The 17802-nt window shown below is 42.5% G+C and overlaps 1 protein-coding gene across 1 annotated transcript in view; it reads left to right on the forward strand.

The window, feature by feature from the left end:
- The window catches only part of LOC115179283 (alpha-1,6-mannosylglycoprotein 6-beta-N-acetylglucosaminyltransferase A), a 112811-nt gene that overhangs the window by 75712 nt on the left and 19297 nt on the right, over positions 1-17802 (forward strand). Inside the window, exon 11 of the mRNA XM_029740663.1 lies at positions 6053-6186. Within this exon, the coding sequence (XP_029596523.1) occupies positions 6053-6186 (134 nt within the window). The remainder of the gene's footprint in view (positions 1-6052; positions 6187-17802) is intronic.

The raw sequence follows: 17802 nt of genomic DNA on the forward strand, positions 1-17802 counted from the left end.
GGATAGTACAACCCAAGGAGCCGTTTCTGTAGAAACGTCTAAGATATGTAATAGTTGGTGGAGGTTATCCGACGATAAACACTTTTTAACAAACCCGCTTTGTAGGGCTGCACAATTTGGTCAAAATATCTCATTTTGATTTTTTGGGCCAGATTATGCAATTGAGATAATGATTTGCGATTTTCAAACACTTGGCTGAAAACTTGGTAATTCCATCAGACATGGTTAAAACAAGCGTCAGGGTAGAGAACATCAATTCTTAAAATGAGATCATATGAATGAATACATGCTGTGCTAACTGAATACAAAACCAAATGAAACAAATATTTTCCAACGTTGTTATAGGCTACATATGTTAATCGATAGGATTATTACACCTAGTTAACAAACATACATTTATAACATGATCATAAAAATATTGTGTGCTATAAGCCAGCACTTATTCATTAATTAATTAATAACCTTATGATTTCCTATTTTAGCGTTATGAGTTCTTAAATAACCTAAGTTCATTATTTATTCAGGCAGCCACTGGCTGAAAATGGAATAAGAAGCTTATGATTGTGTAATTATGTATAAGTAGGCTCAATCATTTGTATAATTGAAATTATAAGTCAAAAAGCCTTAAAATATGTTTTTCATACATTTACAAACATTTTTAAAAACCTATTTTTGCTTTGTCATTATGGGGTATTGTGTGTAGATTGATGAGAGGAAAAAAAGCCATTTTAATCCATTTTAGAATAAGGCTGTAACTTAACAAAATGTGGAAAAAGTCAAGGGGTCTGAATACTTTCCCGAATGCACCGTATATAGTAAACTTCCTAGCTACTTCAGTGGATGTTGAACACATTTCTTCCAGCAAATGAACACATTTCTACTGGCAAATGTGTTAAATTATAGCCATGGCATAAAAGGGATAATTAACTTAGGGCTCTGTGCGTTCTCTGGAAAATAATGCAACTCTGTGGAAGGTTAGTTCCACTCTGCTAGTGCGTCGTGGAACACACCTTCTAAGTCCTTCATTATTTTCCATAAAATGTACAGTGGGGGGGGAAAGTATTTGATCCCCTGCTGATTTTGAACGTTTGCCCACTTACAAAGAAATGATCAGTCTATAATTTTAATAGTAGGTTTATTTGAACAGTGAGAGACAGAATAACAACAAAAAAAATCCAGAAAAACACATGTCAAAAATGTTATTAATTGATTTGCATTTTAATGAGGGAAATAAGTATTTGGGATGACAACATTTTGGAAAACAGTTTAATATCTGTTTAACAAAGATAGGTGGCTATAATGAGAACATTGGGTGGCATCCTTACCTTTTTTTAACAAAAGCTAAATTAGTGCTGTATTTACATCTTTCCTAAATGAACCTTTGTGAATGGCTGTATTAATCATTTCCAGCAATAGCAATTGATTCCAAAATGTTAAATAGACCTCGGGTGGAATAGGTGCCATTTTGAGTTCATTAAGAGAGATTTGGTCTCCCATCGAGGTGGCTTCTTCTGAGAGAAGAGGAGTTCTTAATTATTTTAAAAATGACTTAGTCTGGCTTGGTTGTGTGGATTTACAATCAGAAGTGTACAGTTCTTGATAGAAGCGGGAGAATCTTTAATTGATTCATTTGGATTCTGATAGTAATTCCCCTGTTTCAGATTCAATAGTTGCTATATCAGCTAATTGATCATTACTGTGTAGCTTGTTGGCCAGTAAACGACTGGGACGATTATCATGGAAGTAATGGTCCAGTCTAATTCGATGGATGGCAAATTCTGCTCTCTGTCTTATCAATAAATGAAGTTCTATCTTGACTTTGGAAAGAGTAATCGCTATCTGGTCTAAAAAGAGTGTTTGTTGAGAACGCTCTAACACAGTTAAAACCCCCCCTATTCCGCGGTCCCGAAAAATTCTAATTAGCATAGTCAAAAAATCCCCATAATAATCTGTCCGTTTTTTTGCATTGGGATGCATCTCAATCCACCGCATCCGCCGATGTCGCACTTCTGCATCTGCAGAGCTAGAGTGGTGTTTGTCAGACCATGAGACACCCTGAAAATTGTCTTCTCACGAAAACGTTGGGTGTCAGCCGAACGGTTTGGGCTACAAACTATTATGAACACAATGGTGTTGTTCGTTTTGCTCTACGACCCCCACAAGCATCTTGGGACTCGTCTGAAGTCGGTACAGCCGATCTGCCAACTTCTGTCTGTAACGTCCGAACAGTTTGGGCTACACACCTCTGTGGAAAGGTGAGTCTCTCACGAACATGTACACGTCGGCTGTTTTGCTCTAGGATGCCCTCAAGCCTCACATATCTCATCTGAAGGTACCAGTTTGAAATATTAATGCAACATGCTGACTGCAGGAATGTACATCAGAGCTGTTGCCAGAGAGTTTAATGTTCTTTTCTCTACCATAATTTGGGTAGAGAATTTGGCAGTACGTCTAACCGGCCTCACAACCGCAGACCACATGTAACCAGGCCAGCCCAGGAGCTTCACCTGCAGGATCGTCTGAGACCAGCCACCCGGACAGCTGATGAAACTGTGGGTTTGCACAACTGAAAAATGTATCCACAAACTGTCATAAACCATCTCGGGGAAGCTTATCTGCGTGCTCGTCGTCCTCACCAGGGTCTTGACCTGACTGCAGTTCGGCATCGTAACCAACTTCAGTGGGCAGATGCTCACCTTCGATGGCCGCTGGCATGCTGGATAAATCCTGGTTTCAACTGTACCGAGCAGATGGCAGACGTATGGCGTTGTGTGGGTGAGCGGTTTGCTGATGTCAACGTTGTGAGCGGAGTGCCTCATGGTGACGGTGGGGTTATGGTTGGGCAGGCATAAGCTACAGACAGCAAACACAATTGCGTTTCATCTATGGCAATTTGAATGCACAGAGATACCGTGACGAGATCCTGAGGCCCATTGTCGTGACATTCATACGCCTCCTGTTTCGGCATGATAATGCACGGCCCCATGTCGCAAGGATCTGTACACAATTCCTGGAAACTGAAAATGTCCCAGTTCTTCCATGGTCTCAACAGACATGTCACCCATTGAGCACGTTTGGGATGCTCTGGATTGATGTGTACGACAGCGTGTTTCGTTTCCCACCAATATCCAGTAACTTGGCACAGCCATTTGAAGAAGAGTGGGACAACATTCCACAGGCCACAATCAACAGCCTGGTCAACTCTATGTGAACGAGACGCATGAGGCAAATGGTGGTCACACCAGATGCTGACTGGTTTTCTGATCCACGTCTACTACTTGTGTCGTGTCATGCTGCATGAGGCAAATGGTGGTCACACCAGATAATCACTGGTTTTCTGATCCACGTCTACTTTTTTTTTTAAAGGTATCTGTAACCAACATTCTGTATTCTCAGTCATGTAAAATCCATAGATTAGGGCCAAAGGATTTTTCAATTGACTGATTGCCTTCTGTGAACTGTAAATCAGGAAAATCGTTGAAATTGGTGCATGTTGCGTTTTATGTTCAGTGTGTATATATGGGGATAGTTTAGTGGCAAAAATAAGCGATCAAATGCATGTCCCCCAAAAATGATTTCTTATATCTCTCAGATAAAGGACAGACACTTCTGAACAAACTTCCTTTAGATTTTTGGGGGTACTAACTGTGGTTCCATTTAGTGAATCTGTTATTCAATGCGTTTGTATGGGTTAATAGCAGTAAGGCCAAATTCCAATGTTTTTTTTATACTTCAAGGGGTCTTAAAATTCCAAATAAAATAGCATAATTATCCTTGGTATGACCTTCTTAAAACAATTCCCATCTAGCTTAGTAGAACCCCCTCCCCCAGTTTTTTTAAATTAAACCTTTGGTGGCATCCCATAGAATCCGGGGGTCATCAAATTATTTGAAAATAAGTCTGCTAATTCCTAGTTATTTTGCAAAAGAAAGCCACGCATTTCAATGCATGCCAACGGACCCGGAGCAGAGTTTCTGCTTCGTTTCTGACCGTGTCCAGTCAGCTTGAATGCGAGACGTTCTCCAATTGATTTTTATGACTATCACAAAATTACCCGAATTCCATTATGTATGGATTGTCTGCTACGAAGTGCCGAGCCCAGCCCGGTGTGTGTCTTGTTTTGGCCGGCTGATTGAAGTCGACTGGCCTGGCATCTTGGCATAGTCCAGCTGGGCCCACAAACCTTTTCTGCAGACTGTCACGTCCACTTACACTGAGCGATGACAGAGGCCTCCCTTCTCCCTCTCCTTCTCCCCATCACTATTATTATTATGAAAAATGATTTGTACAATTATTCTTTTTTTTTTTTTTTACACAGGCCATGTCACATGTAACAGTAACGGGAAGGTTTTGGAATAGGTATCTAACTACAGGGGGGTTGGTACCCTATTCCCTTTAGCTATTCCCTAGTGCACTAGTGCCCCCCTAGACCTCTAATCAAAAGTAGTGCACTATATAGGGAATAGGGTGCCACAGACCCTGGTCAAAAGTAGTGCACAACGGCCATTTCAGACACAACCTACATCTTCCCTGCATGGAAATCAGGAGGAGGAGAGAGGAGAGAGGAGCATGCAGTGCACAACCCATCCCCGCTCCTCTTGAGGAAATCTCTCTGCTGTGTTGAAAGATTTAACTGCCTGTTGTCCTAACACATCCCTTTCCCGCCTGGGCCATAGAGACTGACGGCAGCTCCCTCTCTCTCACCCACTTTTCCTCCTTCTCAGTCGGCTCGGAAGGAGGCCAGCCTCCATTATCACCACGCTGCGTGGCGGGCCATGAATTTATCCCCCAATACGTCGTCTCTCCACACGATTTACTGGCGCTCTGCAAAAGCTCTAAAATACCAGTAAGCTCCCTCGAGCAGCGTATATTAAATCACTTCCACAAACGACTTCAAGCAACAACTTAACAGGCCCGGTGGATAAGGAACCTAAAACCCTCCCCTCCACTTTCCAGAAGCGGAGAATGTTGTGTAAGTCTGGAAGAGGGATACACTTCAGAGGGGCCAAGCCCATCAAGCAAAGCCCAGAGAGTCAGGATGAGATGTTGTTTGTGTCCCAAATAGCACCCTATCCCCTATATAATGCACTACTTTTGAACAGGGCCCATAGGACCAGCATACAGGGCACTGGATTTTTTTTGGGGGGGGTCACAGAAGTCCCCATTTTTCTAATTTGGACTATCCAAGTCTTACAATGTCTTCATTTTCTGATCTCCGTCATTCACCCCTCGTCAGAAAAAGGGGGAAATCCTCATCTCCAAATGTGAGTTTCCATTTCCAAAACGAGAGTGTGCCGAGGCGAAACTCTCCCAAGTGTGTGCCGTTGCCCATTTCTGACCTAATCATAGAACGTTAACTCATCACCTCACATTAACTTAACAAGTGACATTTTCTTCTCTTTTATTCTGGAGATCCCCTCACATAATTGTATTGTTTTATGATGGGACAGATGTAGATACAGATAAGGGGGGAGAGAGAGGGGCACAGAAAGGATTTAAGGAATAGACAGTTGGCCGAGCCTGGGCTCAAACACCCGTCTCCATGGGGGCGTGTGGTCCGGAGTTGGTAGTGTTACCGCTGCGACAGACTCCAGCGCACCACTTCACATTTCTATGTGGAACTGTGTTCATTGTAAGTTGGTTAACATAAGCCTCAGATTTACTCTCCACTGCTAGTCAGACGACTACTTCACTAACAAAACAAATAGCCTAATCATTAGGCCTATTGTCATGCTATTCACTTGTTTTCTGTACAGCATATGCATGAATCGATCAACTAATGTAGAGAAAAATAGTTGTTGTCCTATGCAGATCTCATAGCGATAAAGTGCTGGCAATTGAATTACACATTTAATGAACTAACTTTACCCACCTATAATCATCGTTGTGTTCCCCATTAACTGTACAATGACAGCTTGTGTTTGTAGCTGGTTTTCCTTTGTCTGTATATAAGTGAATGAATGTGAACTAACTTGCTCCAGTACAATAATCATTGTGATTCCAGTTGAGCCGTGTAATGACAGTTGTATTGTGTGGTTTATTTCCCCTGCAGCCCACACGCCAGACAACAGCTTCCTGGGTTTTGTGGTGGAGCAGCACCTGAACGCCAGCGACATCCGCCACATTGACGAAGTCAAGCGGCAGAACCAGTCGCTGGTCTACGGCAAGGTGGACAACTTCTGGAAGGTACGGCGCTTCAGCTCATGTATCCCGTGTGGCTGGCGTAGCCAAGGTTTTGCGTTAAACTCCAGGCAGGGAATAGTGTTCAAATGAAACATTGACTCTTGGGGGTGCCTAATGTGTCTTGGTGTTGTCTGACGTCGAAATCTGATCACCCTCATACTTAAAATGTATGTATGCGCTCACTGTACTGTAAGCCGCTTTGGGGAAAAAGTGTTTGCTACATAGCATTTATTATAATGTTATTTACATTGTGTACAAACTCTGCTCAGCTCTTATTTATTTGGGAGCAGTGGTAACGTTTTGTCATGGACAAAAATCTACTTTTGTCTACATCAGCATTGAGGGTGAAGTTGAATGTGGTAGAATAGTGTTCTTCAGTTGGAATTTTGAATACCATGTCATCAACTGGGGACTCTTCTTGTTTAGAACAACAAATGATATGTGATCTAGTTCCCAGACATCAACACTACTAGAATAGAGCCCAATGAGAAGGAAGTGCTGCTCAGTTGAGTTCAATAAGAAACTGGTCCCATTGGCTTCACAGTCCCCTCCCTTCATCACAGGGAAATGGACAACACTGTAGACGCTTTTAAGGAGACTGTAGTGACTGAAGTGACAGTGTCCACTGAGCCTTGATTTGCACAAAATGCCTTTCATGATGAAAGCACCAGACACGCTACACCATCAATTCTTGGGAACCGGCGTATGGAATCTATTGTAACCCAGTTCCTTAACTCTTGAAAGAAAGTCACTGGAACACTGAGAGTTTTTGGGAGATTTAATGGAGACTAGTAGTGTTCCTTTATAAACCATATTCCTGAGTTTCTGATTATATGTTGATAAATAGTAGAATTCAGCTCTACTCTCTGATTAGTTAGAATATATTCCTACTCAGACTCTGTTGTATAGAGGCATTGACGCAGGGATTATTTCATCTAAGATAAAAAGGGTTTAGAGATTGTAACTACACCAGCCACAAGCGTTTTGCGTGTGATTCGCTCGTTGGCACATTACACATTGTTGGATTACTTCCTAGTCTGTACGTCTTGGTGAGACTTGACAAGGGCTGCGATGATGACAAACATTGTAAAGAAGCCGGTTGTAACATTTTAAGCCAGCCATTTTCCGGAGGTCTAACACACAGGGAGTGCATCCCAAATGGGCCCTGGCCAAAAGTAGTGCACTATAAAGGGAATAGGGTACCATTTTGGATGCAGTCAGAGTAACTCAGATGGAAGCAGATTCTACAAACAAAAGACCAGAGGTAATCTCAGATCTGTGGCGAACAACGCCCGGCTTTTATCATAATCAGCTGGCACAAAGTGGGCAGATGAGAGTTGTGAGATGCCAGTCATGCCACCCACAACCCAACCTGGTCATCCAGGTTAAGGGATGAAGGACATATCCCTGGGGATATAGACCTGGGTTCAAATAGTATTTACTTTCTCTCAGAGGTGTATTGGTTGAGCCTGGTGTACCAGATGTGCAGGGTTTGCACTTTTGGGACTATTTGATTGGTGCCATTGCGCCAGGCTAGGTCAATCAACAACAAATGCTATTTGAACTCAGGTCTGTGACCACACAAATAAATGACCATGTCTTGCAGAACCAGCATCCACACACAACACTGATTTATCTAACACAACAGCCCTATATTAACCATGCGGTGCGGCTTGCCACACGCTCTCGCAAACCCGCATGCGGCACAGCACAGTGGGCCATTTAGTCTATCTTAAAGGGCAGAGTGCCGAACTCCCATCACTTCTCCTTGAAAAACATTAGCAGCTAATCAGACACCCCGTCGTGTTCATTACCTCCGTTTTTAATTAAACAGCTATTTCAGAGTCTGGTAATGAATGAACGTGAGGAGAAAAGGCCTCCCTTGCACTTTCCCTCCCCGAATCTGCGGGGGCTGTCTGCATTGCCATGTGACGGACTGCTGTAATGATGTCACGAGACCTAGCCGGCTATTTGCTTTTCATCAAGGAAACCAGGAAACAGCCTTTCAACTCCCTCATATCTTGCGATTGTGGTATTTACTGCTCTCTACAAGGCTAGAACATGATGAGGGGTGGGCGTGCAACAATAAGAGGTCAGAGGTCTCACTACACAGGACATCTAGTACAAAGTGCCTTTGCGACATTTAACAACATTCAGTGACCAAACAAACGTCATTGCCTCCAATTGCTTTGTCTCTGACGGACATTTGTTTTTCACATGTAATGTTACACAGAACCCAGAAGCTCCTCACTACGGGGAATATTCCCCGTCTCTTAATCAGTATGCAGAAGTGTACCGCTAGCGCCTCTCTTCCCCTCTCTGAGTCCCAAATGGCACCCTGGTCCAAAGTAGTGCGCTATGTAGGGAATAGGGTGCCATTTGTGGTGCAGCAATTGTGTGGGGAGGTCTGATTTATAACGGGTACAGAATGGACGGTAATTGCTGTATCCATATAGGAGAGATTTATCGGCTTTATGAGTGGCATTAAATGTAATTAGACACAGCAGAGAGGAAGCATCTGTCGGCCGTCACTGTGTGGCCTACATACTCAAACACAACTTTCAGATCATTTCACCGGCAAACTCTAATGAGAATAATCCACTATTGTTGCTGTCTGGAGTGCCTCAGTGCGTATCGCTGCTCTCGTACTAACTAGTAAATGTGTTGCCTAAGAATTAAATCTCCAAATATCATATATTACTTAGGCTACACAATGGTTTTGAGTTAATTAATACAAAGTCATGATAGGCTGGTAAGATCCTGCATTGGAGTTATCAAGGAGCAATTTCCTTAACATCTACCTTCAGACCTACTTTTCCCTATGAACATAGGTGTCATTTGAGATGTGGGGTACTACATTATACAGCGGGTGGTTCTAATCGTAGATGCTAATTGGTTTAAACTGCGTTCCAGCAGGTGTCTATTCCACAAGTTAACACCAGCTAAGGCCATGATGTTGAAATGCCTATTTTCTGTTCCATCTCACTGTGCAATCCACTGTCTCATCAACCCAACCAGGCAGCAATCCACTGTCTCGTCAGCCAAACCAGGCGGCAATCCACTCTCTCATCAACCCAACCAGGCGGCAATCCACTGTCTCATCAGCCCAACCAGGCGGCAATCCACTGTCTCATCAGCCCAACCAGGCGGCAATCCACTGTCTCATCAGCCAAACCAGGCAGCAATCCACTGTCTCATCAGCCCAACCAGGCAGCAATCCACTGTCTCATCAGCCCAACCAGGCGGCAATCCACTGTCTCATCAGCCCAACCAGGCAGCAATCCACTGTCTCATCAACCCAACCAGGCGGCAATCCACTGTCTCATCAGCCCAACCAGGCAGCAATCCACTGTCTCATCAACCCAGCCAGGCAGCAATCCACTGTCTCATCAGCCCAACCAGGCAGCAATCCACTGTCTCATCAACCCAACCAGGCAGCAATCCACTGTCTATAATCAGCCCAACCAGGCAGCAATCCACTGTCTCATCAACCCAGCCAGGCAGCAATCTACTGTCTCATCAACCCAGCCAGGCAGCAATCCACTGTCTCATCAGCCCAACCAGGCAGCAATCCACTGTCTCATCAGCCCAACCAGGCGGCAATCCACTGTCTCATCAACCCAACCAGGCAGCAATCCACTGTCTATAATCAGCCCAACCAGGCAGCAATCCACTGTCCCATCAACCCAACCAGGCAGCAATCCACTGTCTATAATCAGCCCAACCAGGCAGCAATCTACTGTCTCATCAACCCAACCAGGCAGCAATCCACTGTCTATAATCAGCCCAACCAGGCGGCAATCCACTGTCTCATCAGCCCAACCAGGCGGCAATCCACTGTCTCATCAGCCCAACCAGGCGGCAATCCACTGTCTCATCAGCCCAACCAGGCAGCAATCCACTCTCTCATCAGCCCAACCAGGCGGCAATCCACTCTCTCATCAGCCCAACCAGGCGGCAATCCACTGTCTCATCAGCCAAACCAGGCGGCAATCCACTGTCTCATCAGCCCAACCAGGCAGCAATCCACTGTCTCATCAACCCAACCAGGCAGCAATCCACTCTCTCATCAACCCAACCAGGCAGCAATCCACTGTCTCATCAACCCAACCAGGCAGCAATCCACTGTCTCATCAGCCCAACCAGGAAATGTATTAACTTGGTCTCCACTGTAAAAAAAAACAACATCTAGACATCATCTCCCCTTTCTTTGTTTTTCAACAGGGGAGATTTGTAAATACCTTGCTGCCCGTCTCTTACCTTTGCAACATGGTTTCAATATTGAATTTCAATCTCCACTGTCCCATTGAGAATTAACGTGTAAGGACACGACAAACCGCTTCATGAATCCACAAATCAGCCAAATTTGTATGGATATATTCAAAGAAATGTCAGTAGGTCTAAAAAATGAAATGGTCCTGCTGAATGGTGAATTCATATCCCAGTGTCTGCTGGAAAGCAGACTGGTCTAGGTTATCCTCTAGGATTTTGCCTATGCTTAGGTCCATTCCGTTTCTTTTTTATCCTGAAAAACTCCCCACCCAGTCCTTAACAATTACAAGCATGCCCCTAACATGATGCAGCCACCACTATGCTTGAAAATATAGAGAGTGGTACTGAGTAATGTGTTGTATTGGATTTGCACCAAACATAACACTTTTTATTCAGGACAAAAAGTGAGTTGCTTTGGCACATTCTTTGCAGTATTACTTTAGTGCCTTGTTGCCAACAGGATCCATGTTTTGAAATATTTGTATTCTGTACAAATTCTTTTTCACTCAGTTCGGTTAGTATTGTGTAGTAGCTACAATGATGTTGATCCATCCTCAGCTTTCTCATATCACAGCCATTAAACCATTGGCCTCGTTGTGAAATCCTCTCCAGCAACTGAGTTAGGAAGGACACCTGTATCTTTGTAGTGACTGGGTGTATTGATACACCATCCAAAGTGTGATTATTAACTTCACCATGCTGAAAGGGATATTCAATGTCTGCTTTTTTTTATTTTTACCCATCTACCAACAGGTGCCCTTTGTGAGGCATTGGAAAACCTCCCTGGTCTTTGTGGTTGAATCTGTGTTTGAAATTCATTGCTCGACTGAGGGACCTTACAATTATCTGTATGTGTGGGGTACAGAGATGAGGTAGTCATTCAAAAATCATGTTAAACACTATTATTGCACACAGTGAGTCCATGCAACTTATTATGTGACTTGTTAAGCAAATCTTTACTCCTGAACTTATTTAGGCTTGCCATTACAAAGGGGTTGAATACTTGTACACTCAGGACAGCTTTTCATTTCTAATTAATTTGTTTAGAATATATTGGCACGGTTTGCTGGCCCTCGACTTTATCTTGGGCCTAACACTCGTGCCAATATATCCTCCAAACACCGGATTCTCTGGCATTATCACTTAAATATCTTACTCCTGAAGTGCACAACAGCAGTTGGTAGCACATGGGATACTGATGCCTTAGGCTGCTGGCTCACTCCCTTTACTTTGTCCCGGTCAGCCATGGAATGCGAAGCAGCAACCTTCAGGTTAATAGCCCTAAACAACACCACCAAGAGCTGCAGTGAAAACTGGTTTAATCTACCAGGTCGCCTACGTCTCGAACAGTCAGACATGTTTGAAGTGGGAGAGGGAAGGTGATAATCGAGCAGCCAAAAAGCAGGCCTCTCAAGGAGCCGCTACCATGGCAACTGGCTCGAGCCGAGCGCACTCACCGAGGCAGAATGAAGGGTAACTGTTGGCTGCAGCTCTGCGCACTCTGAAACGGCAGTTGTTTGAGTCTTGTTGTTGTGAGCTTAGGTGGTTGAGGTTGAGGCTGTGTGAGTAATTGAATACACGAGAGAGTGCAAACCGTATATACTGAACAAAAATATAAACGCAACAATTTCACGATTTTACTGAGTTACAGTTCATATACTTAAGGAAATGTAAATTGAAATAAATTCATTAGCCCCTAATCTATGGATTTCACAGGACTGGGCATGGGCGCAGCCATGGGTGGGCCTGGGAAGGCATAGGCCAACACACTAGGGAGACGGACCCAGTTTTTCCCCACAAAATGGCTTTCTACAGACAGAAATACTCTTCAGTTTCATCAGTTGTCCTGGTGCCTGGTCTCAGATGATCCCACAGGTGAAGAAGACTGATTTGGCGGTCCTAGGCTGGCATGGTTACACATGGTCGGCGGTTTTTAGTCCGGTTGGGTTTACTACCAAATTCTTTAAAATTACGTTGGAGGTGGCTTATGGTAGAGAAATTAACATTCAATTATCTGGCAATCGCTCTAGTGGACATTCCTGCAGTTATCATGCTAATTGCACGCTCCCCATGCTACACCTGTCAGATGGATGGATTACATTGGCAAATGAGAAATGCTCATTAACAGGGTTGAAACAATGTTGTGCACAAAATTAGAGCGAAATAAGTTTTTGTGCGTATAGAACATTTATGGGATATTTTATTTCAGCTCATGAAACATGGGACCAACACTTAACATGTTGCGTTTTATGTTTTTGTTCAGTATAGAAAGTGAGATGAGAATATAGACAGAGAGAGAGAGAGGGTGGGTGAGAAAAAGAGGATGGGAGAAAGATGGAGAGGTAGGGAGGAAGAGAAGGAGAGATGGAGGGAGGGAGGGTGTGAACACGTTGACGGAGAGAGAAAGTTAGAGAGGGAGGGAGAGATATATATAAAATAGAAACTCCGGTCTCCCTGGCCTTAGATCAGAGGAGGTGGCCACTGGTGTTTAGAAATGTTAATGCTGGCTGACAGACAGCGCCCACAGTCCCTCCAGTGCACAAAGATTCATCAATGTAATAACACTGACACATTTTTCTCACTGAGCCACTCACACACACAGACACACTAGGGCGCATACACTAGCGTGAGCACACGTACAACTAGCACAGGCTTACAAACAAACCCACACATATTCACCCAGCTGTACAGAAAAACCCACTCCTATGAATTTGTTCTTAACCGACTTGCCTAGTTAAATAAAGGTTAGATAAAAAAACAAAAAACACATGACTCATGAATCAGGAACAAACTTACAAATGTACCAAGATACAAAATCTGGAGATTCCAAGGGCTGTGATTCTCTACCACTGAATGCTGTTCTATTTTATAGAACAGAAATAAGTTGATGCTGGATAGTGAACAATGCCTTTGTGCAAAAAAAACTCCCAGAAGTAATAAAATATTTTACATTGTTTACTATCCAGCATCAACTTCTTTTTGTTCTATAGTATTTCATCCCATGATCAAAGAGCACTTCATGGATTAACTATAAACCAAAGAAGTGCTCCTCTCCTGTGTCTCTGCTGTTCTATTTTAATTGGATTCGGTGAAGCTCATAACCCATTACAAATGATTTAGCGTAAGGTCATATTGGCCCTGTGAGAGTACATGGGTTGTATTCACACTTGGTAGGTTCTCTCCACTGCCTGAATAATCTACCCCAGTATCCCAATATGTGCTGGTGAGCCCTGCATAACGCTAGGGCCTCGTAGGTTTAGCTCAATGGGCTAACCGTCTTGTCAAACAATACAAAACACCAAAAAGGAAAGAGGGATATCTAGTCAGTCGTACTGAATTCATTCAACTGAAATGTGTCTTCTGCATTTAACCCAACCCCAGAACACATACACATTCACACACACACATGCTTTTCCAGGTGATTTACAATGTAATTATCAAAATGAGAGAGGAGAAGTTTTTAATCTGCCCTCAAACCAATGTCCTGGTTTGATTATTTCCCTAATACTACTCCCCATAAAGGCTAAGGAAGGCAATGAATCAGCTTCCTCCTCAAAGTCAGCCTGACATCGTGTTGTCTTCATTATCTTGGTCCTCGGGTCAGTGTCCCTCAGTTTACATTTACAGGTGGGAGGCACGCAAGTGCACGCGCACACACACACACTCGTTTGCACACTAGCGCACACACACTTTCACACAAACGGATACATACACAGGATTTCTCTGAACAACACAGAAGGTATGAGTTACTTATAATAAACCAGCGTGTCCTCATTCCAGGAACAGACTGAACTGGAATAATGTTCTTTAAGAACCTTTTATGGAGTGAGATTAGACTCTTAATTTGGTAAATATACAGTACCAGTCAAAAGTTTGGACACACCTACTCATTGAAGGGTTTTTCTTTATTTTTACAACTTTCTACATTTGTAGAATAATAGTAAACACATCAAAACTATGAAATAACATATGGTATCATGTAGTAACCAAAAAAGTGTTAAAGCAAAATCTATTTTAGATTTTAGATTCTTCAAAGTAGCCCTTTGCCTGGATGACAGCTTTGCACACTCTTGACAATTGGAGGGTGTGTCAATGCACCCAGTCACTAGGGTTTGGTCAAGACATTTACACGGACAGAGTATGATTAGCTCGGTTTCAAGGGTGTTTATTAAATAATAAATCAAAAGAAAAGGATAGGTCTCCCCCATGAGACCTTCTCCGGGACACCGTCTTCTGGGCTCCGGGTCTTGCTGTATCCTGTCGGGCACACAAACTCAACTCCCTCATGTACCGTCTCCAACAACACGGAAGTCACCTTACTTCCCCCAGTCCTCTCCTGTGCGCTGCCCTTCTGGCAGCTTTATGGGGCTTGTACAGCTGGTGAGCGATGAGCCCTTGATTACTCACCAACTCCCAATCAGCCCCAATTAGTCCTGGGCGGAGAGCCCGTCGAGACCTGGCACGTCCAGCAGATGGAGCCATCGCCTCGTGATGTATACTCCTTCTGTCACCAGGCCTCGACGGGTCTCTCCCTGGTGGCTGACCTGCTGTACGCCGCAAAAGATACAGGCGTCCTTCCTAACTTAGTTGCCGAAGAGGAAGGAAACCGCTCAGGGATTTCACCATTAGGCCAATGGTGACTTTAAAACAGTTACATAGTTTAATGGATGTGATAGGAGAAAACTGAGGGTGGATCAACAACATTGTAGTTACTCCACAATAGTAACCTAATTGACATAGTAAAAGAAGGAAGCCTGTACAGAATACAAATATTCCAAAACATGCATCCTGTTTGCAACAAGGCACGAAAGTAAATCTGCAAAAAAATGTGGCAAAGCAATTCACTTTTTGTTCTGAATACAAAGTGTTATGTTTGGGGAAAATCCAATTCAACACATTACTGAATACCACTCTCTGTATTTTCAAGCATAGTGGTGGCTGCATCATGTCATGGGTATGCTTGTAATGATTAAGGGCTGGAGAGTTTTTCAGGATAAAAAATAAATGGAATGGAGCTAAGCACAGGCTAAAACTCCTAGAGGAAACCCAAGTTCAGTCTTCTTTCTGCAGGACAATTTACAACTGTGGAATGTGCATTTGAGCATACAAATTTGCTTGTGGATTTTGTATTTGTTGTTTACAGAATTTTCAGACTCTCTTTTCCACTGGTTTTATGATGTACAATCCACGAATGTGGCTATAGTCTCCATATTAGGACAGCCTCAGTCTAAGCAGATGACTCTCCTTTCCTCCATTTCTAGCTTTATTTCCTCCTTTCTTAGATCCCTTTCCTAATTTTCTTTCCTAGATCCCTTTCCTCCTATGATATCTCCCTTTCATTTCCTCCCCTCCTTTGCTTTTCTAGCTTTTTCTAGTGAATGATCCTGAGTGGCCGATTTACAGTTTTGACTTAAATCTGCTTGAAAATCTATGTCAAGACAACCAACTTGACAGAGCTTGAAGAATTTTGATAAAAAATGATGGGCAAATATTGCACAATCCACACTCTTAGAGACTTACCCCAAAAGACTCCAAAGGTGTTTCTAACATGTATTGACTCAAGGGTGTAAATACTTATTTTATCAAGATATAGTGTTTTATTTTTCATTTTATTTTTCATTTTTCTTCCACTTTGACAGTATGGAGTATTTTGTGTATATCATTGACAGAACATGATAACTGAATCCATCCAAGACTATAGATCAAGACCAACTAGAAAGCATGCACACACATTTATAACACACATTGTTGGAAGAAAATAGTTAAGCTAATCAAAAATTAAGATGAATTAACCCTAAAATTAATTAATCCAAAACCGTATCTAAAACTGTAACCATCTTGATATCTTGACGTATACATAGCTTATGCCTTTTTTGTGATGACTATCCTCAACCAACACTTTACATGTTTTAACTGATCGGAGTTCTCAGAAAAATAACACAGAAGGTATGAGTCACCCCGCCCCAGTCATTAATAAACCAGTTAAGCGAGTGAAAGCTATAGTGTTGCTATAAAGCATTCCAGTCCCCACACACAGACATACACAGAAGACCTGGGCTGAAATCGGGTTGAAATTGGATGGTAAGAACCAATTGTGGACATGACCCCTTTGTCCCTAGTGAAAGTTCCGCCCCTGGTTCAAATACATGTGTATTTGAAATACTTATTTTCTGTGTATTTCAGTATTTTTCAAGCTTTTCCTAAGTATTTGAAAGTATTTTTTGATGATTTCCTATAAATAGCCAACTATTTAAAACTATTTTGAAATACTTGTTCAAATCCATGGAGTATTTAGATATTTGTATTTAAAAATGCACAGACCGATACATACCAATACTTTCAAAGTGTATTTCGAAATACATTCCTTCAAATACAAAAATATCCAAATACTTACTTCGAAATGTCTTTGAAAATAATTGAAATACCCAAAATAGTATTTGAAACCAGGTCTCACACACACACACACACACACTGCAGCCCCCGTCAGGTGCCATCAGTGTTACTGTGGGTCTTTGTCACTGTCCCTCCCCGTTGGAGCCAGACTGAGCTGCAGGCTGCAGGGGAACAGCTCTGTGACTGTCTGATGTGACAGTCGGGGCTGCAGTCTGGTGCGGTGGGGAATATTACTGTACCCTCTCTCTGTGACAGCTTAGGCTAGACTCAAACATCAGAGCCCTAGCCTGTAGCCATACTACTGGCATAAACCTCCCTCACCTTACCCTCATAGGCATGGCACTGACAATGAACAATCAGTCTGCACTGCAGTAACTTTGTGGGATTCACTGTTGTAATCATATATCATCACGACCATTTCCATTAGAGGTCGACCGATTACGATTTTTCAATGCCGATACCGATTATTGGAGGGCAAAAAAAGTCGCTGCCGATTTAATCTGCCAATTTTTTTATTTTTTTATTTGTAATAATGACAATTACAACAATACTGAATGAACACTTATTTTAACTTAATATAATACATCAATAAAATCAATTTAGCCTCAAATAAATAATGAAACATGTTCAATTTGATTTAAATAATGCAAAAACAAAGTGTTGGAGAAGAAAGTAAAAGTGCAATATGTGCCATGTAAAAAAGCTAACATTTAAGTTCCTTGCTCAGAACATGAGAACATATGAAAGCTGGTGGTTCCTTTTAACATGAGTCTTCAATATTCCCAGGTAAGATGTTTTAGGTTGTAGTTATTATAGGAATTATAGGACTATTTCTCTCTATACGATTTGTATTTCATATACCTTTGACTATTGGATGTTCTTTGTAAGTCGCTCTGGATAAGAGCGTCTGCTAAATTACTTAAATGTAAATGTTCTCATAGGCACTTTAGTATT

This window comes from Salmo trutta, chromosome 39 (genome assembly GCF_901001165.1).
Source record: "Salmo trutta chromosome 39, fSalTru1.1, whole genome shotgun sequence".
Lineage (NCBI taxonomy): Eukaryota > Metazoa > Chordata > Actinopteri > Salmoniformes > Salmonidae > Salmo > Salmo trutta.